A 25,000-nucleotide genomic window follows, 5' to 3' on the forward strand; every position below is an offset into this window, starting at 1 on the left:
ATATACATGCATGCAAGGGCACACACGCAAACACATAGACAGACACACACCACATAACACACACACACGCACGCATGCACAAAGACAGACACGCCCTACATAACACACACATGCAAAGACAGACACACACCACATAACACAAACAGACACACATATGCACAGACACACAATACACATTACATGACACACACAAAACACACGCCACGCACACGTATTTGATTGTATCTCACCAGCAGAGCCGCATACTGCTTCTGAAGAGCAGACGAGTTATCCTGTGGAGAAACAACAAATATTTACTGTATGTTCTCCTGTCTGTGTGTCTCCTGTCTGTGTGTGTGCAAGTGTAATATGTGTAATAATAAGTGTATATTACACTGGTCCTTACTAATTAAGAGTGCTTATAAATCGGCCAGAATATGTTTTGTTGCTATCTAAAGATGTGCGATTGTTTCTGTAAAGGTTGGTTTAGGGTTCAGGTTAGGGGTAGGCCATAGTCACGATCATTAACCTGAGAGAAAACAAATGGAAGTTTACATAATGTCCTCACTAAGATAGTGAAACAAACCTGAGTATGTGTGTACGTACTGGTTTTTATGGTTTACGAGGACAGTTTTCTGTATAAACCCATGAGTATGACCTAGTTTTATTCTACTATGGGGGTTTATGAGGACATGTCCTTGTAATTCAGAGCACTTAAAAAAATCACTCTTAAAAAGGTTTTGACATTAAAAAAGTTGCCTTGGATTTCTGTGAGGGTTGAGTTTAGGGGTAGGGACGTATAATAAGTGGCTGTTACTGTAAAAAATACATTACGCCTATGGAGAGTCCCTGTAAACCACCAAAACTGACTCCACTGTTCTCCAGGGCTGTGTGGTACTCCTCTATCTGCACAAGCATTTCCCGTGTCTTTATACAGAAAACCCGAGGCAACGTTTTAAATGTCAAAAGATCCCGTTAAGTATGATGAAACACTCTGAATTACAAGGACATCTCACATGTCCTCATAAACCCCCATGGTAGATTAAAACTCAATCATACCCATGTTTTTATACAGACAACTGTCCCTGTAAACCACCAAAACCAGTACATACACACATACTTAGGTTTGTTTCACTATCTTAGTGAGGACATTGCATAGACTTTCATTGCTTTTCTCTCAGGTTAATGATAGAGACTATGGCCTACCCCTAGCCCTAACCCCAAGCCTAAACCTCTTTTTATGGTTTAGGAGGACAGTTTTCTGTACAAAGACATGGGTATGACCTAGTTTTATTCTACTATGGGGGTTTATGAGGACATGTGGGGTGTCATTGTAATTCAGAGCGCTTAAAAAATCATACTTAACAAGGTCTTTATACAAAAAACTGTCCTTGTAAACAACCAAAACCAGCATACACACATACACAGGTTACACACACACATACACAACCCTCACAGAAAACCCGAGGCAACGTTTTAAATGTCAAAAGACCTCATTAAGTATGATGAAGCACTCTGAATTACAAGGACATCCCACATGTCCTCATAAACCCCCATAGTAGATTAAAACTAGATCATAGCCATGTCTTTATACAGAAAACTGTCCCTGTAAAGCACCAAAACCAGTACATACACACATACTTAGGTTAGTTTCCCTATCTTAGTGAGGACATTGCATTGACTTTCATTGTTTTTCTCTCAGGTTAATGATAGAGACTATGGCCTACCCCTAGCCCTAACCCCAACCCTAAACCCCTTAGTTGTACTTTATTAAGGGGGTTTACAGAGACACACCTCATGTCTCTTTAAATTCTTAAAAATCTTTTAAAATTCAAACCTTGCCACAGGTTTCCTGGCGGGTTACAAGGTTTTTTATTAACCTTAACAGGTTTGGTTTAGGGGTAGGGGTGGGGTAGGACCATATAATAAATGTTTTTTACAGTTTAAAGTACATTATGACCATGGAGTGTCTCTGTAAACCTTGTATATATGTGTGTGTGTATGTGTCACTGATTCCGCTGTCCTCCAGGGCTGTGTGGTGGTACTCTATCTGCTGCTGTATGTATGTGTGTGTGTGTGTGTGTGTGTATGTGTGTGTGTGTGTGTGTGTATGTATGTGCGTTTGTATGTCACTGACTCCGCTGTCCTCCAGGGCTCTGTGGTACTCCTCTATCTGCTTGTGCAGGATGTTGTGTTGTGCGATCTGCTTCTCCACATCAGTCAGAGTCGGGCCGTAAGCCTCGTCCTGCAGGAGTTTCTGTAACATCACACACACAAACACAGATAAATCAGGCTCTTGATGTTTCTTCACATCTCTGTTTTGCTTTCTGGTTTCTGGTTTAAAGCAGCCGTTTTCGAATCTGTCAGACATGCAAATGTGATCATGCTAATGCTGTAAAATGTGAAAGCTTACGGAGTGATATGTAGTGTTACGAAAACAAATTATCAAAAAAATAAGACAAAGCTTTAAAATAAGGGCTCATTTGTCAAAATCACCAATAATTTTCTACATTCTTTCTCTAGATACATCCAGAAAAGCCACTGCCATTCATCTATAGAGCCAGAAGAGTCTCAAAAATAATACATATACAAAATAAAATCACACATGCAGAGCACAATTCACATTTACAACATACAGTTTGTAAATTCAAAAAATCCAATTCATAAAAATTTCCGGGAAATATTCATACTTTTTACTTGTCAATTTACGAACTGAGTTTTAAACTTATGAATTAGATTTGCATATTCATCAATTGTGTTTTTAATTTATTAATTGGATTAGCATATTCACGAATTGTGTATTGTATTTACAAATCCGATTTGCATATTCATTAATTGTGTTTTTTATTTACAAATCTGATTTGCATATTCATGAATTTTGTTTTTTATTTACAAATCCGATTTGCATATACATGAATTGTGTTTTTTATATACAAAGCCGATTTGCATATTCATGAATTGTGTTTTTTATTTACATATCCGATTTGCATATTCATGAATTGTTTTTATTTACAAATCCAATTTGCAAATTTATCAATTGTGTTTTTAATTTAGGAATTTGATTTGCATATTTATCAATTGTGTTTTGAATTTACAAAAGTGAATTTGCATATTTATTGATTGTGTTTTGAATTTACAAATTGGATTTGCATATTTATCTATTGTGTTTTCAATTATGAATTGGATTTGCATATTCACGAATTGTGCATTTTATTTACAAATCCGATTAGCATATTTATGAACTGCGTTCTGAATTTATGAATTGGATTTGCATATTTACGAATTGGGTTTTTTTAACGAATCTGATTTGCATATTTTTCTGATTGTGTATTTTATTTACACATCCGATTAACATATTTATGAATTGTATTCTTTAAATTACAAATTGGATTTGCATATTTATGAATTGTGTTTTAACTCATGAATTGGATTTGCATATTAATCGATTATGTTTTTAATTTATAAACTGGATTTGCATATTTATGAGTTGTGCTTTAATTTATAAATTAGATTTGCATATTTATCAATTGCGTTTTTAATTTATGAATGGGATTTACATATTTATTAATTGTGTTTTTTTATTTACGAATCCGGTTTGCAAATTTATAAATTGTGCTTTGAATTTCCTAAATGGATTTGCATATTTATAAATTATGTTTTTAATTTATGAATTTTATTTGTATATTTACGAATATGTGCTTTTTAAATTACAAATTGGATTTGCATATTTTTGAATTGTGCTTTTAATTTCCGAATTGCGTTTTGTGTATTTCCGAATTGTGTTTTGAATTCATGAATGGGATTTTGTAAATGTGAACTGTGCTGTGCATGTATGACTTATTTTTTAAATGTGTTATTTTTTTAGGCTGATCTGGCTCCATATTCATCTACCACTTGTTTAGAAATTGTATGTTGCCAGATTGAGGGAAAAAAAAGCTAGAAGATTTGAATATTTCATCAAATGTTTAAGGTGATGAGCTTTATACAACGCCTAGCAGCCTGACAAACATGAGCTAAAAGTAACAAAAGGGGAAAAGCAAATAACAAAATGGGAGGGTGGCGGGAGATGTGTGTAAAATACGGAAGACACTCAGGGAAAAAAATCTGACACCTGGGACTGATTTGAACTAAACTACACTTCAACTCCGAAAACAAAACTGAAGCAGTTACAGATTACTATAGTAATTTATGCTAAGCTGAACTGCATTGACACAATCTACATTGTAAAAGTGCTAATGAAATAAAAATAAATTGAACTGAATTGAAAAGGGCAGTGTTGGCAGCTACAGTCTACACCTCTGTGTGTTTTTCGGTCTCTTTAGTCTTTTTCCAGAGATGCTCCTCACCTGTTTGTCACTCATCAGTTTGCTCCAGTCCACTCCGGGCGGCAGGTAGAGCTCGTGAAGCTGCCCGTACAGATGCCTGTATGTGCCGCAGTATTTGGACCAACGATCGTGCAGGTTACTCACACTACACACAAACACACACACACACACACACGTTAGCGCTCAGAAACAGCTCTGATCTGTAGTATGCTTTAATGTTTTCTTCACTCACTCGCGCTCGATGATGCTGGCCTGCGGGTGCTGGAGCTTCTTGACTTTGCTGACGTCCATGAACAGATCCTTCAGCAGCATCTCAGCCTGAGACAGATTCTCAGCGGCCGGACCCTGCTGTCTGAGAGGAGAGCCCCTGCGCTCATTCTCCAGATCCTAAACACACACACACACACACACATTTCAGAACTCAAAACTTTCTGATCAATCTAAAATCCTCGTATACTGAAGCAATCTGCCAAAGGTTGTGGAATGAGTCTCTTTATACTGTAATAATGTGGATAAACTTCACCTCCATTTCCTGTCGAATCGATTCCTGTTTAGCTCCGCTTACTAGTTCTACGTCACTGTCTGTTTAGCTCCGCCCACTACTTCTGCATTACTGCCTGTTTAGCTCCACCGACTACTTCTGCATTGCTGCCTGTTTAGCTCTGCTCACTACTTCTTGTCTTTTTAGCTCCGCCCACTACTTCTACATTGCTGCCTATTTATTTACACCCACTACTTCTACGTCACTGTCTGTTTAGCTCCGCCTACTACTTCTGCATTGCTGCCTGTTTAGCTCCGCCCACTAATTCTACATTGCTGCCTATTTATTTACACCCACTACTTCTACGTCACTGTCTGTTTAGCTCCGCCCACTACTTCTACGTCACTGTCTGTTTAGCTCCGCCCACTACTTCTGCATTGCTGCCTGCTTAACTCTGCCCACTACTTCTGCATTGTTCCGTTTATCTCCGCCCACTACTTCTGCATTGTTCCATTTAGCTCCGCCCACTACTTCTGCATTGTTCAGTTTAGCTCGCCCACTACTTCAGCATTGCTGCCTGCTTAGCTCCGACCACTAATTCTGCATCGCTGCCTGTTTAGCTCCACCCACTATTTCTGCATTGCTGCCTGTTTAGCTCCACCCACTACTTTTACATTGCTGCCTATTTATCTCCGCCTACTACTTCTGCATTGTTCATCTCCGCCCACTACTTCTAAATTGTTCCGTTTAGCTCCATCCAGTATTCTGCATTGTTGCACAATTAGCTTTGCTGCCTGTTTAGTTCCACCCACTACTTCAGCATTGCTGCCTGCTTAGCTCCGCCCACTACTTCTGCATCCCTGCCTGTTTAGCTCCACCCACTATTTCTTGATTGCTGCCTGATTAGCTCCACCCACTATTTCTGCATTGCTGCCTGATTAGCTCCACCCACTATTTCTGCATTGCTGCCTGTTTAGCTCCACCCACTACTTCTATATTAGTGCCTGTTTAGCTCCACCCACTACTTCTGCATTACTGCCTGTTTAGCTCCACCCACTATTTCTGCATTGCTGCCTGATTAGCTCCACCCACTATTTCTGCATTGCTGCCTGTTTAGCTCCACCCACTACTTCTATATTAGTGCCTGTTTAGCTCCACCCACTACTTCTGCATTACTGCCTGTTTAGCTCCACCCACTACTTTGACATTGCAGTCGATTTAGTTCCACCCACTATTTCTGCTTTGCTGCCTGTTTAGCTCCGCCCTCTATTTCTGCTTTGCTGCCTGTTTAGCTCCGCCCTCTATTTCTGCTTTGCTGCCTGCTTAGCTCCGACCACTACTTATACATCACTGTCTGCTTAGCTCCGCCCACTACTTTTGCATCATGTGCAGTGTGTGTGTGTGTGTGTGTGTGTGTGTGTGTGTGTGTGTGTGTGTGTGTGTGTGTGTGTGTGTGTGTGTGTGTGTCTGACCTCCTCCAGCAGTTTGTCGGCCAGCAGGATGTTCTTCTCCACCTGATCTGCGCTCTGCTGTAAGCGTGTGACCAGAGACAGCAGGTCGTTCACCTGCGCCCTGAAAACACACACACATTGAGTATTCACAATTAATATTGACTCTCCATAGCTGTAATAATGTTTCCACTGTACAATTGGTCACCACAATACACACACACACACACAGACACACACTCAGAGACAGGGCCATCACTAATGGGGAGAAAGATGGTAACATGTATAGGGGCCCCCACAAAATCCGGCAGTTATACTATATAGGCCCCTGATCTGTGCAATTTGATGTACATTATATCTGCTCTTTGCCCCTCCCCTACCACACACACACACACACACACACACACACGTACAACTATATTTATGGGTTTCCCCACAAGGTCAAAATTCACTGGTATTGCTACACTTGTGGACATTTGGTGCAGCAATGTAAGGAACACAAGCTAGAGACGCACACACTTTCTCACTCAAACACACAGAGTCGGTCAGCAGTGTGTCAGGTGGTTTGTCAACTTCATCTGAATTAAGCTAAATGAGTGTTTCCTCCAGAGCCAGCATCACTGCTGCATCTGTCAGTCTGTCGCTTATGTGTGTGTGTGTGTTCTGTCACACCCTGCCAACACACACACTCCCACACTGGGGTGTGTTTGAGTCTCTGGAACTCCAGGAATCGCTCCTCCTTCTTGAGGAATCTCCTCACCCTGACATGCGGGGGGATCAAACACACACACATGCACACACCTGACAGTGCTTACAGATTAAACACCTGACATTTCTGAGAATAAATCTCGATGATACGCGTGTTAAATTGTTTTTCTTACATTATGGGGTCCAAATGTCCCCACAAGTAAAGCAATACCAGTCTATTTTACCTTGCAGGGACATTTTTGGGTCCTCATGAGCAAAACAACTCTTAAATCAGACAGAATAAGTGTTTTGAACATGTAAAAGTGCAGATTGCTTGCTGGTTTGGGGGTTGGGTTGGAGAAGATGACATAATATACAATCTGTACAGTTTAAACTTCATTATATCTATGAGGAGAGCCCATAAAGATAGCTGTACAAGTGTGTGTGTGTGTGTGTGTTCAGGTCTGTAAAGTTACAACCGAGCCAGTATTTACAGTATAAGGACTTTAAGTACACATAAAAATGACCTTTTACAACTTGAGAAACTTTTTCAAGAGTTCACACTCAGCTGATAATAGAGCATGTTTGGCATGATGTCCCCAGAGAGAGCCCTGAGCATATGAGATTCTTAAGCCTGGGGCTCCCTCCCGCTAGCAGGGCGAGAGGGGGGTTTGAGCTCAGGTGGATCTTGATGAACTCCCCTGACTTGTTTCGGGCTAACTGACAGATGGCTAAAGAGAGATATGCAGCTTACTAAGAGCTTGATTATGATGCTAATTTGTATGTTCAATTTTCTTAGGTTGCATATTTTTGAACTGTGGGAGGAAACCGGGAAACCCAGGGAAAACCCACAGGAGCAAAAGGAGAATGATTGAACTCTGCACAGCAATGTTAACTGGATCAGTACGGACTTTAACCAGTGACATTCTTGCAGTGAGGCAACAGTGCTAATCACTGGGCGGGCATGTCGCCCAATCTAGAGAGGAGGGCGGAGTTGGGGTGGAAGGGGGGATCTTCAAGATAAAGATACTGAGGTAACAAACACTTTTTATTTATAGTGAGTTAGGAATGGTCTCATTGATGAATTAAGTGTTAGCGTGCTTTCACATCTGTAGTGCGGTTCATTTTGTGCGGACCAAGAGCAATAAATAATACATTGTAGCATCATCTGATTGCTTTGATTCACACCACACTGATTGCTTTGGTCCGAACCAGTTGAAAAGAACCAAAATGAAGTCATCTGACAAAATCCACATCACTCATTGGCCAGATGTTGTTGAACTTAGATCCTAAACTGCTTTTCAATTGGTCAGAATTATTGTGCGGAAAAATGCTGCAAGTAAACAAACCGTCAGACACAAAGGGCTCTATTTTGACGGTCCATGCGCAGAGCGCAAAACACAGGGCGCAAATGCTTTCAGGGCGTGTCAGAACGCATTTTTGCTAATTTAAGGATGGAAAAATCCGCTTTGCGCCGTGGCGCATGGTCTAAAAGGGTTGAGTTTATTTTCTTAATGAGTTATAGGTGTGTTTTGAGAATAAACCAATTAGAGCCTCATCTCCCATTCCCTTTAAGAGTCAGCTGCGTCGCGCCATAAGCGCATTCGCTATTTACAGGACGCAAAGTAAGTCTAAGTGGAAAACTGTTAACAGTTAAAACAGTTAACAGTTGTTTTTGTTTTGTTTTTAACAGAAAACTGTTAAACAGAGCATCTACTGCGTGAGAATGAGAGATAAATGATCTACTTTCACTTTCGCTCTTGGATAGGGAAACCTTTACACACAGACATCAATTAGTCTATAAATAATTAATTGCTTTTGTTAAGCGCAAATATTTGTTTAAAAACTATTTCTAAATTCAGTTCTAATTTCCAGCAAACAAATAAATGAACAATAATAAAGAAGTGTGTTCAAAAACCTGAGTTATATCCTAAAACACATGCTGTGCCCCATATGGTCTAAAACCTGCAGGTGGACAAATCTAAGCTTGTTTTTAATAAAACAAATATAAATAAGGATATAATAAAAAATACTGCTAATAATAATAACATTATGCAAAAGCAAATTGTTATGAATGAACTGAAAAAACCTCCCGAGATGAAGAAGACATAAAAGCAGTGATTTTTCATATTTATGTGGGCTAGAAAATAATATGTTTTGTAATATTTTAATCCTTTATATTTATATCCTATATCTATTCTTATTATATCCTATATATATATATATATATATATATATATATATATATATATATATATATATATATATATATATATATATATATATATATATATATATATATATCCTTAGTATTTACAATTTTTCAGATATTTGCCTATTGCTCTCTTGTGTGTATTAAGCAGTGCGTAAGCGAGGCGCAACTCTGCGCTGGAGTTTAGACCGGGTTTGTTTTGGTCTAATGAAAAATCTATTTTAGTTTCTCAAAATAGCAACGCGCCAGCGGTCCGCCTCAGAACGCCTTCCTTTTTAGACCAGAACGCCTATGGGCGCACATATGAGCGCTAGTGCATTTGCTATTTAAACAGCTTAGCGCAAAGCCTCAAAACGACTCTTGCGCCAAGCTGAAACTACCAAAAGACTATTGCGCTGCGCCTTGCGACACACTGCGCCGGGTGTATGATAGGGCCTAAAGTGTCGCTTTTGACTATGGAGGTACGACTGCGCTGGCTGATTGTATCCCTGCTCATAGTATACTATATAGTTTGAATAGACCACTGTAGACAAACTATACATTTCGAGAATGAAGCACAGCTACGGCTGGAAAATAATGTTTTAATGCATCGCAAACGGCGAAGGCGAATCGCACGTCACTTCAGGAGGAGGCGTATATTACTTTAGCTAAACTGCGACATGGTCATCTTTCCGAAATATTACCAACGGTCCATAAGGTGATGTTTTCCCCCTCTCTCTCTCTCTCTCTGTTGGTAAAACGCTGTCAACAAATATTTTTCCCACATATCCCATAATGCACAGCACATCGGCCTACGGCAGCTGGATTAGTGCAAAAAGGCGCAGTACTTTTTGCGGTTGAGTCTGTTTTATTTCGGATCATATTCTCACCACAAATGAACCACTAAAGGGTTGGTTTGAAAGCGTACCGAGACCGCTTTTTTGGTGCGCACCTGAGTGCGATTGCTACATTCACACCTGCCCAAACAAACCGCACCAAGAGGGAAAACGAACTCTAGTGCGATTCAACCGAACTAAATAAGGCAGGTGTGAAAGCACCCTTAGCTTATGCGGGTCCAGCTGTGGTCAATCATAAGCATGCTTCATCAAGTCAAATTTACGAATTTTAAGATCCTTTATAGGACTACCAAGAGTTAAATTTCAGACGTATACAGGGTTAAACACTAAAGATTTTCTCTAATGGCTCGGTATTATCTTGAGGAATCATGTAATTGTTTTAGATTAAAATTTCATTTCGGGGCTTTGCTGAAAAATGTCTAACAGCAGTTGTGAAATCTCTTTGCGATAAAAAAAAGTTTATAAAAATATGGTTTTATTGAGATGTATTGTTGGTGATTGGACAGATGTTGGCCCGATTGAGCAGTTTTACACATTTTTATTTCAAAATGAAGACCTAAAACAAAATACTTTTAGGAATTTTAGACTTTTTGTAAGGCCTAGTGGACACCCTGCTTATAACTAAACATCACAAAGAGGTGAGGGAAAATCGTACGTTTTAAAATTCACGCAGTGATCACGTTTACAGCTTAGGAATTTCTTTACAAATTTAAACAAACACACATTCACACACAATATGAAAAACAAATGAGGCTGTACGCCATTTCTGAACCTGTCAAAATGGCTTTTTCAGATTGTATGCAATGATGATTTTGATGATTTAACTACATAAATGTAAGAGCCATAAGTTAATAGTTTTATTTATGTTAAATTAATAATAACATGAAAGGCAAAACTTGAATATATTGTACTAAATTATTTAATTTTTAATATAGAGGACCAGCTGATGTGCCATCTGAGAAGGATGAAGTTGTCTCATGAAGACGGGAGCAAAACTGTTGACCGTGTAACGTAGTTCAGTTAAATTGTTATTAAAACTTTGTTCGAAATGACATCACTGGACTTTTTCAAAGAGAGAAATAATACAAGAAGTGACGGATTGATGACACAATTAATGTCAGTCACCAGCAATCTAGCCCATGCAGATCACTGGAGATCTACAAATCTGCCAGCAAAAGAACTACAAGTTCCAGTCATACACCGCTCATTCGCACCTGTTCCTTATTTAGTAGATTACACACACTGACTGCTGAGAGCTGCTCATGAACTGATTTCATGGACTATATACACTGCACACACGCACACCTCTTGGCTGAGTCTTGTGGTTGTGAAAATTACGACGTGTTTTCCTTGCCTACCGTGTTTGAACCTTGTTTTGTTTGTTTTACGTCGTCTGCTGCCTGCCTTTTGACCACTCGCCTGATATTTGACTTCGACTCTGGATCACCTGTATAGATTTGCTTGCCCCTGTGTTGACCATTGCTTGCCTGATCATTCTCTGTATAATAAACTCTGCATTTGGAAAAGTTGGCGGTTCTTTCTGCTGTGGCTACCCCTGATAAACAAAGGGACTAAGCCGAAGGAAAATTAATGAATGAATATTGGACAGATAAATTAACCCTTATTTGGTGACAAATCCACTGTAAAGTGTAGTAACCTCACTGACATAGATAACAGTATCATTTTATTGAAGTCATAAGGGTCTTTCCAATGAGTATTTATAGCGATTGCCCGATAAAGGGCCCTATAAAGGGTTAAATACATACGTAAGAGAACTACAGTTACATTTATTATCAATTAAAACAAGATTTGTTGATGTGATTAAAAGGTGAAACCAGAATGACAGTTTGAGTGACTAACAGCAGCAACACACACACACACACACACACACACACACACACACACTGTGGTCAAACAGAGCGGGATTTTCTTCATTCAGCTGAAACAATTCACAATCAGTGACGCAGCGGCATGAATCTCACTTACACACACACACACAAACACAAAGACTGATGCTTTAAACAACACACCCATGGTGATCCTGCACATAAATAGCCATAAAAACACTAAGAACAGGAAACACACACATACACATGCACACCTCTGTGACTGGACAAACCGGATGGACTTCAGTCGAGATGAAAAATGTGACTGAGTTTATTAATGAAACACACACAGAGCGAAACAGCAACTCTCTGACCTCTAACCTACTGCTGACTGGAGGAATACTATATTATTAAATATAAACATTGTGAAATTAAATTTACAGTGACAATAATTAAACAAAACATGTAAAAAATACAAATTTGATATAAAATATAAAACATAAAATATAATTTAAAAATCAGATTAAGAAACATATGAATTAAATAAAACACAACAACTGAAAATAAATATTATTAAATAAAATATAAAATATAAACAACTGAAATAATTTTTATTAAATAACATTGTTTAAAAATACTACTATAATAATTATTATTATTGTTATTATTGAAATATATATAATATTTTATTAAAAATAATTAGAAAAAAATAAGATATCAAATAAAATTTAAGTATAAATATAATAAAATATAATTTAACAATAAACAAAAAATAACTATATTTTGAAATAAGATATAATATAAACAATTGAAATAATTTTTTATAAAATATTATTCATAATATTTGTTTTAAGTTTTGTTTTAAATATTTATTTTTGTGTCATTTAATTTATAAAAAAAATTCGAATTATTTTGCTTTAAGAAAATATTTTGTATATATTATTTTATACAATAATGTCAAATATTATATACAATATATTTTATTAAAACAAAATAATTAGAAAAAATATATAAAATGACACGAAAATAACTTAAAACAAATATTATGACATGAAATAAAATTTATAAAAATATTAAAATGTGAAATAAAAATAGTCTATAAAATTTTAAGACTAAATTTAAAAAATCTAATCAAACGAAAAACAAAAATTTATTATTTTTTAAATCAGTTAAATAAATTAGTAAAATAAATTAAATATGTACTCCTATTTTAAAAATGTCATTACAATAAATAAAAAACATAATCTATGATATTTTTTATATTTTATTTGAGTCTGTTGGTTTGTTGGCGACATGGTGGCTCAGTGGTTAGCACTGTCGCCTCACAGCAAGAAGGTTGCTGTTTCGATTACTGGCTAGGCCAGTTGGCATTTCTTTGTGTAGTCTGCATGTTCTCCCCGTGTTGTTGTGGGTTTTCTCCGTGTGCTCCGGTTTTCCCCACAGTCCAAACACATGTGCTATAGGGGAATTGATGAACTAAAATGACCGTAGTGTATGAGTGTGTGTGTGTGTGTGTGTGTGTGTGTGTGTATGAGTGTTTCCCAGTACTGGGTTGCAGCTGAAAGGGCATCCGTTGCATAAAACATATGCTGGAATAGCAGGCGGGATTAATCCAAAGGAAAATGAATGAATGAATTACACAACAAAAGGCGGTTCATTCCGCTGTGGCGACCCATGATCAATTCATTGTTATTTCTATAGTGCTTTTACAATGTAGATTGCGTCAAAGCAGCTTCACATAGAAGATTAATAAAGGGAGTAAGCCGAAGGAAAATGAATGAATGATTTAGATTTAATCTACAACTGATAAATTCAGAATAACGTTTATGAAAATTGATTAAATTTGAGACTGCATGTTCAATTGCAGATTGTAATATTATATATTACTATTACACATATATTTATATTGTCAAATCTGAAATAAAATAAATATAAAATAGAATATTAAACAAAAACAAATACTAACTACATAAAACAATTTTTATGGCAAATTACAGTAAAATAAAAGACAAAAACAATTATCTTTTAAAAATCATAGATAGCATCAACTTAAGTGCATCCAATGCAATAAATAAATAAAAAAAAAACTAAACATACAGTACCAACAGATGAAAAGGTAAATAATAATGTGGCTTAACAAAAACTACAATTGTACAATCTGTATCACACAATACACTAAGGAAAGAAAAAGAATCTGGAACAAGGACTTGGTCTATATTTGACTACATGTTCTTGGATATAGTCAGAATTATGAGCCCTCTTCAAATTTTTTTCTTCCTTTAAAAATATTTTCTAAATGATGTTTAACAGAGCAAGGAAATTTGGACAGTATGTCTGATAATATTTATTCTTCTGGAGAAAGTCTTATTTGTTTTTTTCCGGCTAGAATAAAATCAGTTTTAATTTTTTTATGAACCATTTTAAGTTCAATATTATTAGCCCCTTTAAGCTATTTTTTATTCGATAGTCTACAGAACAAACCATTGGTATATAATAACTTGTCTAATTACCTAATCTGCCTAGTTACCCTAATTAACCTAGTTAAGCCTTTAAATGCCACTTTAAGCTGTATAGAAGTGTCTTGAAGAATATCTAGTCAAATATTATTTACTGTCATCATGACAAAGATAAAATAAATCAGTGATTAGAGATGAGTTATTAAAACTATTATGATTAGAAATGTGTTGAAAAAATCTGCTCTATGTTAAACAGAAATCGGGGAAAATAAACAAGCGGTCTAAAAATTCAGGAGATGCTAGTAATTCTGACTTCAGCTGAACCAAATTTTCTTCACCTGGTTTAGAAAGTCACATTTTTTCCAGCTTTAGGAAGAAGAGGATCCACTGTGTTGGGGTTGGAGGTTTCTGATCCTTCCACCTGAGCAGTATTAGTTGTTTGGCCAGGAGCACAATAAAAGCCATGCAATCAGATTGTATCTTTCTAAGATTATATGATATGGGAAAAATCCCCAAGAGGGCAATCAGTGGGCAAGGAAAGACAGATACACCCCAAAAAAACAGTGTCGCAAAAGCAGTTTATACAAGACCAAAACATATGTGTGTGAATGGCTGCGGTGGAATTGCAGCGAGTACAAGCAGGATGTACAGTTGAAGTCAGAATTATTAGCCCCCGTCAAATTTCTTTCTTCTTTTTTAAATATTTTCCAAATGATGTTTAACAGAGCACAGAAATTTTCACAGTATGTCTGATAATATTTTTTCTTCTGGAGAAAGTCTTATTTGTTTTATTTCGGCTAGAATAAAAGCAGTTTTTAATTTTTTAAACACCATTTTAGGGACAAAATTAATAGCCCCTTTTAAGCTTTATTTTTTCTCGATAATCTACAGAACAAACCACTGTTATACAATAACTTGCCTAATTCCCCTAACCTGCCTAGTTAACCTAATTAACCTAGTTAAGCCTTTAAATGTCACTTTAAGCTGTATAGAAGTGTCTTGAAGAATATCTAGTCAAATATTATTTACAGTCATCATGGCAAAGACAAAATAAATCAGTTTTTAGAGATGACTTATTAAAATTATTATGTTTAGAAATGTGTTGAAACAAGCTGCTCTCCGTCAAACAGAAATTGGGGAAAAAATAAACAAGCGGTCTAATAATTTAGGGGGGCTAATAATTCTGACTTCAACTGTATATGCTGAAAGTGCTTTGAGAGCTAACTTTTTCATTCATTCATTTTCTTTTCGGCTTAGTCCTTTTATTAATCCGGGGTTGCCACAGTGGAATGAACCGCCGAGCTAACTTTTACTTTTAACAAAACTAAAGGTCATGTTTCTCTGCTTATAATCCTCAAAGGCATCATGAGCACCAGAAAGCAGATGTTTGATGAGCAGAGCAGCAGCATGTCATGGCTTTTTTTTCATCTGTTGTGTGTCTGACGCCTGGTGTTTGACCTATAAACTCATTTACCATCATTTGCCGTGATTTAAACTTCTCACACACACAGGTATGCCATGAATGCTGCGCTCTGATTGGCTGAGAGCATCAGGGATAATTAGTAGTGTCACTAAAGGAAACTGTATTACAGAGCAGGTAACATTAACCCTTTAGTCATCAGGGATTGCATTAGCTTACAACAGCCAACACATTTATTATATTAACCATTCATCTGTCATTAGTTTAGCCACCATAAATTATTTTTTAGCTCATGCTCTATTGAAAAATATTATTAATAAACAGATTTAATGATGAATTGGTTAATTAATATTAAATAATTAAATGTTAATTAATTTCAATCATAATATGAATGTTATATATTTAACGAAATTACTAACATTAAAATCAAAAAGAAGATATCTCAGATCATATATAATATCACTAAATATTAAATATGTATTTTGTATTGCATCTACTTTTATTATTATTATATTACATAATTAAACCTATATCTTTTTTAGTTACATAAAAATAGCAATAACTGAGATTCAGTGATACCTATTTTGTAATGATTTTACATATAAACGACATACAAAACGGTGGAAAATATTATATATAATATACAATTATATAATGTCTTTTTTTATTGTAATTTTATACATTAAATTAAGTTTTATTTAAAAAAACTACTATTAAAATTGACATTTTTAACTTTTGAAAACATACAAATGTGAGTGTTTTTTACAAGATTATGTATAATTATTATGCAAAATGTATCATTATTTTAATTAATTATATAATGATGTAATTATATATTATATAAATGAATTATAATTATAACCAAAATATCTTTTTAGTTGTAAAATGACATAATACTATTTATTATTTAACCTTTTACGTATTTCCAATGTATTTTAATATATTAATTAAAATAATACGTTTTTATATTTTTATTTTTAATGATTATTATTTATTATTGTGGAACTGCTACCATATGTGAGCTTTTCTCCATTAAATCAATTTAAATAACCATTTATTGTAGTATTTTAACATTTATTATTATTAATAAACATTAAATTAAATTAAATTATAATTTAGATTTGAAAGAAATATTAAGCATTTGTTTCACTAATTCAATATTATTTATAAATATTAAATCAATTAATTACAACAGAAACTTAAAAGTTTATTGTTTTTATTGTATGTAAATGAAAAAAAAAACGTTAACATTATGTACTATATGATATTGTATTTTAAAACAAATATTCCTTATTACACTTATTATAAAGAAATACTTATTATATTTCACATGTCACCATTAATTACATTTTAAGTCAGCTATTGTAGTATTTTAACATTTATTATCACATGATTGCTATTAAAATTTAGATCTGAAAGACATCTTGAGCGTTTATTTCACTAATTCAATATTATTTATAACTATTAAATCAATTAATTACAACAGAAAGAAGGACATTTTAATGTTTATTGTATGTAAATGTTCTCTTCCTTCAATAAAAATATTAATAAATCAATTGATAACAGAAATACTATAAAATTATGTAATATTATGCATTATATGACAATGCATTTTAAATTTACTTTACTTTATTACACTTATTATAAAGAAATAACTATTATATTTGACATTTTCACCATTAATCACATTACTTTTTGTAGTATTTTAACATTTATTATTATACAATTGCTATTATAATTTACATTAAAAGGCATCTTGAGATTCTATTTCACTAGTTATATATTATTTATAATTATTAAATCAATTAATAACAATAGAAAGGTGGAATCTTCACTGTTTTATTGCTTTATTGTTTGTAAATATTATTTACTTTCAATAAAAAATGATAATAAATCAATTAATTACACAGAAAACCTTAAGATTGTGTATTCTTATGTCTTATTTGATATTGAATTTTAAATCTACTATACTTTATTACACTTTTAAAATAAAATCTATAATATTTGACATTTTCAACATTCATTATAGTCATTCATTCATTTCCCTTCGGCTTACACCCTTTATTCATCAGGAGTCACCATAGTGAAAGGAACCACCAACTATTCCAGTATACGTTATTTTCATGCGGATGTCCTTCTAGATGTGGGGGAAACCGGAGCACCTGGAGGAAACCCACGCCAACACGGGAAGAGCAGGCAAACTCCACACAGAAATGCCAACTGGCCTAGCAGGGACTTGAACCAACAACCTTCTTGCTGTGAGCCCATTATTATACTAAATGAGCATTTTTGTGTGTTTTAACGAAGTGTTTTGACTAATATTTACACCTGAAACATGTATATTGAAACATGTCATCATTATTTCAACTTAATTAATGAAATAAGCTTATCTCAAATCTACATTTTCAGCTCTATTCCTGTCCTCTGTCATTTATCAGCATTATTGCGCAGACATTGATCTCTCCGTCACGCATTATTCAGAGATAATGTCAGATTATCCCTCATAAAACATCCAGCTTACTCAATCTCTGGAGATACGGCCCTGCCCAGCCATAAAGATAAATCACTTCACACACACACATTTAACACACAAACACACTCAAAAATCATTTCACTGAGAGTGTTTTTTTTTTTTTTTTTACTATAGTAAAGCAGTAAAGGATTGTGTGTACTCACTGTCCGGCTTTAGCAGGGCTGTATTCCTTCTTCTTGAACATGCTGGAGTGTGTGTGTGTCGTCTGTGAGCGACTCGCTGTCGTCTGTCCTCTGTTTTGATGGGCAGGTGTTCAGGCTCCGCCCACTCAAACAGGTGTGGCTCATGGAGGCACTCCGACTGGACGTACCTGTTCCTGCACTCTCAACTCTTCCTCACACATAATCAAACCTCAAACACGCACACATGTAGACAGACAGTTTGAGTGTGTGTGTGTGTGTGTGTGTGTGTATACAGCATATATGCTTGTTTGTGTGTATATATGTGAACGTGGTTGTATGTGTGTGTGTTACTATGTATATATTTGTCAGTGCAAATTTGTGAATTTATATGTGTGTGTGTGTGTGTGTGTGTGTGTGTGTGTGTGTGTGTGTGTGTGTTCAACATCGTCGGCTCCGTGTGTCTCAATCTCGTCCGCTTTTTAATGCAAAGCCTTGACATTGTCTCTGCGGTTGTGCGGAAGACCATCATTGGAACTCCTCATGAGGAGGAAAAGTCTTGAAAGGTGACTGCAAAAGAAACTGCATGCGCTCAGAGTGCAATATCCAAGTATATTAATAGAGTGTTAAGAGGAAGGGGAAAATGTGCATATAAAAGGTGCACAGGTATGACCGCAGCCTTGAGAGGATTGTCGAGCAAAGTTGACTGGGGCTGGCGTCAGAGCATGAAGAACCACCGCAGACATCTGCATAACATGTGGAGTTCCATGTGTCAAGCCTCTCCTGAACCAAAAACAACATTGGATGCGTCTGTGCTGGGTGTTGTTGGCTAGTGGTCCCGAGTAGTCTTTTCAGATGAAGGCAAATTTGGTCTTTTGTTTGGATTTCAAGATCCTAGAGTCTGGAGAAGGAGCAGAGAGACACAAAAGTCAAGCCGCTTAATGTCTAGTGTGCAGATTCCACTGTCAGTGCTGGTTTGGAGAGCCATGTCTAGGGCCAGACGGAATCTGCCGACGCTTTTTTGCTATTTCTGCTGAGAATTTTGGTAAAGATCTGTGGATTTCTGGGGAATTATTTTGGGAGTATCATAACTAAAACCTTAATATGTGAAATAAAAAACATTTGAACTTTTATTTAATGTTTAAAATGCAAATCCACTTAGATTCACTTTATTTGGTAAACGTAGCAAATCTCTCATATAATATCTCCACTAAAAGACAGAAAATATTACTGTACACACTGCACTTTACATAAATCAGATGAACATTTTCACATTAGTCAATAATATTACTGAAATTAATTTAAAAACTGAGTAAAATAGATTTACACACATTTACTCAAGTAAATAAACAGAATTAACGATGGGATAAAAATCTGCTGAATTCTGCTGAAAATTTGCTGAATTCTGATGATAATCGCCGGAATTCTGAGGAAAATCTGCATATTCTGTGCGAAACATGCGGAATTCTGAGGAAAATCTGTGGAATTCTGTGCAAAATCTGTGCAAAATCTGCTGAATTCTGAGGAAAATCTGTGGAATTCTGTAGACAATCTGCGGAATTCTGAGGAAAATCTGTGGAATTCTGTGGAAAATCTGCGGAATTCTGTGCAAAATCTGCTGAATTCTGAGGAAAATCTGTGGAATTCTGCAGAAAATCTGCGTATTCTGTGCGATATCTGCGGAATTCTGAGGAAAATCTGTGGAATTCTGCAGAAAATATGTGTATTTTGTGCAAAATCTGCTGAATTCTGAGGAAAATCTGTGGAAATCTGTGGAAAATCTGCAGAATTCTGTGCGAAATCTGCATATTCTGTGCGAAATCTGCGGAATTATGAGGAAAATCTGCGGAATTCTGTGCAAAATCTGCTGAATTCTGAGGAAAATCTGTGGAATACTGCAGAAAATCTGCGTATTCTGTGGAAAATCTGTGGAATTCTGCAGAAAATCTGCGTATTCTGTGCAAAATCTGCAGAATTCTGAGGAAAATCTGTGGAATTCTGTGGAAAATCTGCGGAATTCTGTGCAAAATCTGCTGAATTCTGAGGAAAATCTGTGGAATTCTGCAGAAAATCTGCGTATTCTGTGCGATATCTGCGGAACTCTGAGGAAAGTCTGTGGAATTCTGCAGAAAATATGTGTATTTTGTGCAAAATCTGCTGAATTCTGAGGAAAATCTGTGGAAATCTGTGGAAAATCTGCAGAATTCTGTGCGAAATCTGCATATTCTGTGCGAAATCTGCGGAATTATGAGGAAAATCTGCGGAATTCTGTGCAAAATCTGCTGAATTCTGAGGAAAATCTGTGGAATACTGCAGAAAATCTGCGTATTCTGTGGAAAATCTGTGGAATTCTGCAGAAAATCTGCGTATTCTGTGCAAAATCTGCAGAATTCTGAGGAAAATCTGTGGAATTCTGTGGACAGTCTGCGGAATTCTGAGGAAAATCTGCGGAATTCTGAGGAAAATCTGTGGAATTCTGCAGAAAATCTGCATATTCTGTGCGAAATCTGCGGAATTCTGAGGAAAATCTGCGGGATTCTGTGTGGGCCTAGCCATGTCATACGCTGGCGTGAGTCCATTGTCTTTTATCAAGTCCACAGTCAGTGGAAAATTTGAGCAAAATCTGCAGAATTCTGAGGAAAATCTGTGGAATTCTGCGGAAAATCTGCGGAATTCTGTGCAAAATCTGCAGAATTCTGAGGAAAATCTGTGGAATTCTGCGGAAAATCTGCATAATTCTGCGCAAACAGATTCCGTGTGGGGCTAGCCATGTCATACGCTGGAGTGAGTCCATTGTCTTTTATCAAGTCCACAGTCAAAACAGCTCTATACCAGCACGCTTTAAAGCACTTCATGCCTCCTGCTGCCAAAAAGCTTTTTGGAGATGATGATTTTATTTTTCAGCAAGACTTGGGACCTGCACACAGTGTCAAAGCTACCAATGCCTGGTTTAAGGACAATGTTATCCCTGTTTTGAATTGGCCAGGAAACTCACCTGACCCCATTGATAATCTATAGGCTATTGTCAAGAGGAAGAGGAGGGAACAGAGACCCTGAAATGCAGACGAGCTGAAGGCCGATATCAAGGCTGCCATTACACCTCAACATGTGTCAAAGGCTAATCGCCTCCATCCCATGCCGCCTTGATGCTGTGATTAGTGCTAAAGGAGGCCCAAGAAAGTACTGAGGACATAATACAGTACATTAACACACTTTCCAGAAGGCCAATAATAACCTTTTTATGAAATTATATAATTTAGTGAAATTCTGGATTTGAGTTTTTGTCATCTTTAATCCATAATCAATTAAACTGAAATAAATGAAAGCTTGAAATATTTCACTGTGTGTGTAGTGAACTAATATAACACACGTTTAACTTTTTTAAACAAATTACTGAAATAAATGGACTTTCCCCTCAATATTCTAATTTATTGGTTCATACCTGTACACACACACACACAAATATATACATATTATGCTGTGTATGCTATAATATATGCAGTCTCTTTTATTAGCATAGGACGCTAGTCTTGTTTTTGAATCTGCCACTATGCACTATGAATCTGACACACGGGCATTTGTAGCTCCGCTCTCATTTGCATTTAAAGGGCCGTGAAACCCATGTTTCAGCAGGGTGTTTTTACACCTCTACTTTGGAAAAAGTCAGGAAAGTGGGCGTGTCCTGCTCTGTTTAGCGGGGAGTGTCGGAGGAGGGAAAAAGGCATGGTCTGTAAAAATTTGCATAAAAATGGGAGTGTCTGTTTGGGCATGCGCTGATTTTCACACAGGCAAAACAAACACAGACGCAGAGGAGAAAGACAGTGACTGTGTTTACATGGACAACAGAAATCGAATTATTTGCCAAATTATTAAATGGTGGACTTTAACTGCAGTTTGGCTCTTTCATTCAGGAAATTTCATTCAAGCCCCTTGTGACAAACGAGATATTTGATTAGAGGAATTGCTGGAAGCGTGTATTTTTCATGAAATGTTTGATACCAAACGACAAAAGAGAGAAAAAAACATAGGTAACGCATTTCTCTGTAACTTAGATGCACTCAGTAGGCAGCGTCAGAAAGCTGTGTGTTACTCCTGTCACAAAATGCGGCGAAAATCCTCCACTACGGTAAGTTTGATTATGGTGTTTACATGTTTACGCTCATGAGAGCGGCATTTACAGACGATTTTTCAGTCCATAATATTGTAGTGATATTAACGTACTGTAAACTTTATTAACTTAGAAATCATGACTAAGTGCTGTCTTTAAACACTGAAAGAGTACTGCTGACGATACCAACTAACTTTGCCTCTGAATAAATAAACAAAGACCACTGATTGCTCACTTACCAAATCTGTAGAGACAGGACAATCAACACCAACTGGAGCTGTGTCTTTATTAAAAGGAGACAAGCAGCAAATCCGTATTTCACCATTTCCAGATGAGAAAAACTCTCGGGTACACATTGTTCCTTAGACATGTATTTCTGTCGCGTGTTGCCTGCACTGTAATCCACACATGAATCCAGCTGCGCTCTCATAGCGGGAAAATGAAAACAAAACCTTCACTGCAGCACATTATAAAAGAAACACTGACGACCCGTGTCTCCAAACATCTCTTGTTCTCCCACTTGGCAACACAACGCGGCGTCTCTCTGCCTTCTGAACACTGTAACTGCAGCATGGATATTAATGAAGTTGCATCGCATACATAATAGAGCGCGCTGATTGGTTTGAACAAAGCCTTTCTCATGCATTAATGAAGCACACTCAGGGACGTAATACGGTCTCCCAGGCACAGACGTCCAGTCTACACGCTGGAATACACGCTAAGATCTCATGGCCGTGACGCAGCTTCAAAAATTCGTTTCAAACGGGAAGTACGAATTTGCTCGAAATAACACAATTACAACCAATTTACACTTTTTAGTGAGATATAGGTGTCCTAATAGTGTTTTTAGCAGTGTGGGACACATATACGACTGTCAACAGCTCAAACACATGTGTTTAGGTGTTTCGTGGCCCTTTAAAGTGACAGTTACCAAAACGGCACAATTAGAATCAAAGCCCAAAAGGGTCAGTTTTAGAGAGTTAGAAAAACAATTTTTTTTAATTATTTTTTTTATTTGCTTGTTTATTTTACAGGGACAATACACTTGACATTGTTATACAAAGATAACCGATGTTGTGTACATAGGGCATATAGCATAAAGCTGATTTACAGCCCTCGTCCCTGGTTAAAAGGTAATTCTCAAAGTAATTCTGTGTGTTACTTTGAGCTGACACACACACACACACTCTCTCTCTCTCTCTCTAGAGACATCAGAGACTAATTTTACATCTTGTAAATAGAGGTATAATATTAATCCTTAAATAAAAAGTTCTGGCTGATTTAAAAAGTATTTTAAACTACAGAGGATCAGTGAAATATCCTCACTAGTGAGTCGATTCTCTTTATAAGTGAGGGCAGCTGAGCCCTCACAATTACAGTTAAACCTGCACACACACACGATAAATTGTTTGTAATGACTAATACTAAAACACAGCATCCCAAAAAAAAAAAAAAAAGCAAAGATCTGATTCTGTTTCACAGTATAAACAGTGTGCAGACAGACAGCCTGAGTATCTTTTACAGCACATCAAGAGTAAAGTATCCACATCTATTAAGAATAGAGACGACATTGTCTATTACAAACATGCAGGCGACCTCTTATCGCACACTCGGACCTGTATTAATATTATTATTATTATATTGGTGTATGTTAAAAACTGCGCACTCTTATTTCAGTGCTGTAAAGCTATTAATTGAGCATATAGTTTGCCTTTTCTATTGCGCATTTTTAGACACATTATGTTAGTGTGATATTCACGGAAAGAAAAGTTATGTGCTTTGTTTAAACTTCCTTTTACCTCTCTATTTTTGGCGAGTTTGACTACAGAAATACAAAATCAGGAATCAATTTTCAGAATGCAGCATTTGTGTGCCCGCATCCACCTTGTGTTCCTTACGTTGTGGGCACTAAATGTCCCCACAAGTATAGCAAAACCAATACATTTTGACCTTGTGGGGACATCTTTTGATCCTCCTGATGAAAATGGCTCTTAAATCAGACAGAACGAAGTGTTGTGAACAAGTAAAAGTGCAGATTGTTTGCTGGTTTAGGGGTAGAGTTGGAGAAGAGGACGCAATATACAATCTGTACAGTACAAACAGTGTTATGTCTATGAGGAGAGCCCATATATATAGCTGTAAAAGTGTGTGGGCGTATGTGTGTGTGCTGGAGAAGGAATGCAGTCAGTCCAGTCAGATGAACAAGTGAAACTCTCTCAGCTGCTCATTCATCATCATCATCATCAGTGTTTCAAACACTCACCGCTCTGATGAGAGAAACACAGCAGACAAACACACACTTGTCCAGCACTGACCTGAGGCTGAATATCAGCTGACTAAACATGTAACACACACACACACACACACATGCAGGCAGAGACGTGTCAACATTCTCATTAGAGTTGTTTAGGCCGCAGGCATCTGCAATGAGGAGGAAAACCATCAACACTCCTGCAGAACAGCTCACAGAGACATTCAGCCTAACCATTTATTTTTATGTTTGCACAGCAAAATAAATACACTCACCGGCCACTTTATTAGGTACACCTGTCCAACTGCTTGTTAATGCA

The 25,000-nt window shown here is 36.5% G+C and overlaps 1 protein-coding gene across 1 annotated transcript in view; it reads right to left on the reverse strand.

Annotated features, from left to right (window-relative positions):
* The window catches only part of evplb (envoplakin b), a 44,582-nt gene extending 26,166 nt beyond the window's left edge, over positions 1-18,416 (reverse strand). Inside the window, exons 1-6 of the mRNA XM_073943944.1 lie at positions 18,347-18,416; positions 6,258-6,357; positions 4,537-4,691; positions 4,326-4,449; positions 2,117-2,236; positions 231-272 (exon numbers count right to left, since the gene is read on the reverse strand). Of these exons, the coding sequence (XP_073800045.1) occupies positions 231-272; positions 2,117-2,236; positions 4,326-4,449; positions 4,537-4,691; positions 6,258-6,357; positions 18,347-18,387 (582 nt within the window). The 5' untranslated portion in view covers positions 18,388-18,416. The remainder of the gene's footprint in view (positions 1-230; positions 273-2,116; positions 2,237-4,325; positions 4,450-4,536; positions 4,692-6,257; positions 6,358-18,346) is intronic.
* Positions 18,417-25,000: the final 6,584 nt, after the last annotated feature.

This window comes from Danio rerio, chromosome 3 (assembly GCF_049306965.1).
Source record: "Danio rerio strain Tuebingen ecotype United States chromosome 3, GRCz12tu, whole genome shotgun sequence".
In the NCBI taxonomy this organism is placed as follows: domain Eukaryota; kingdom Metazoa; phylum Chordata; class Actinopteri; order Cypriniformes; family Danionidae; genus Danio; species Danio rerio.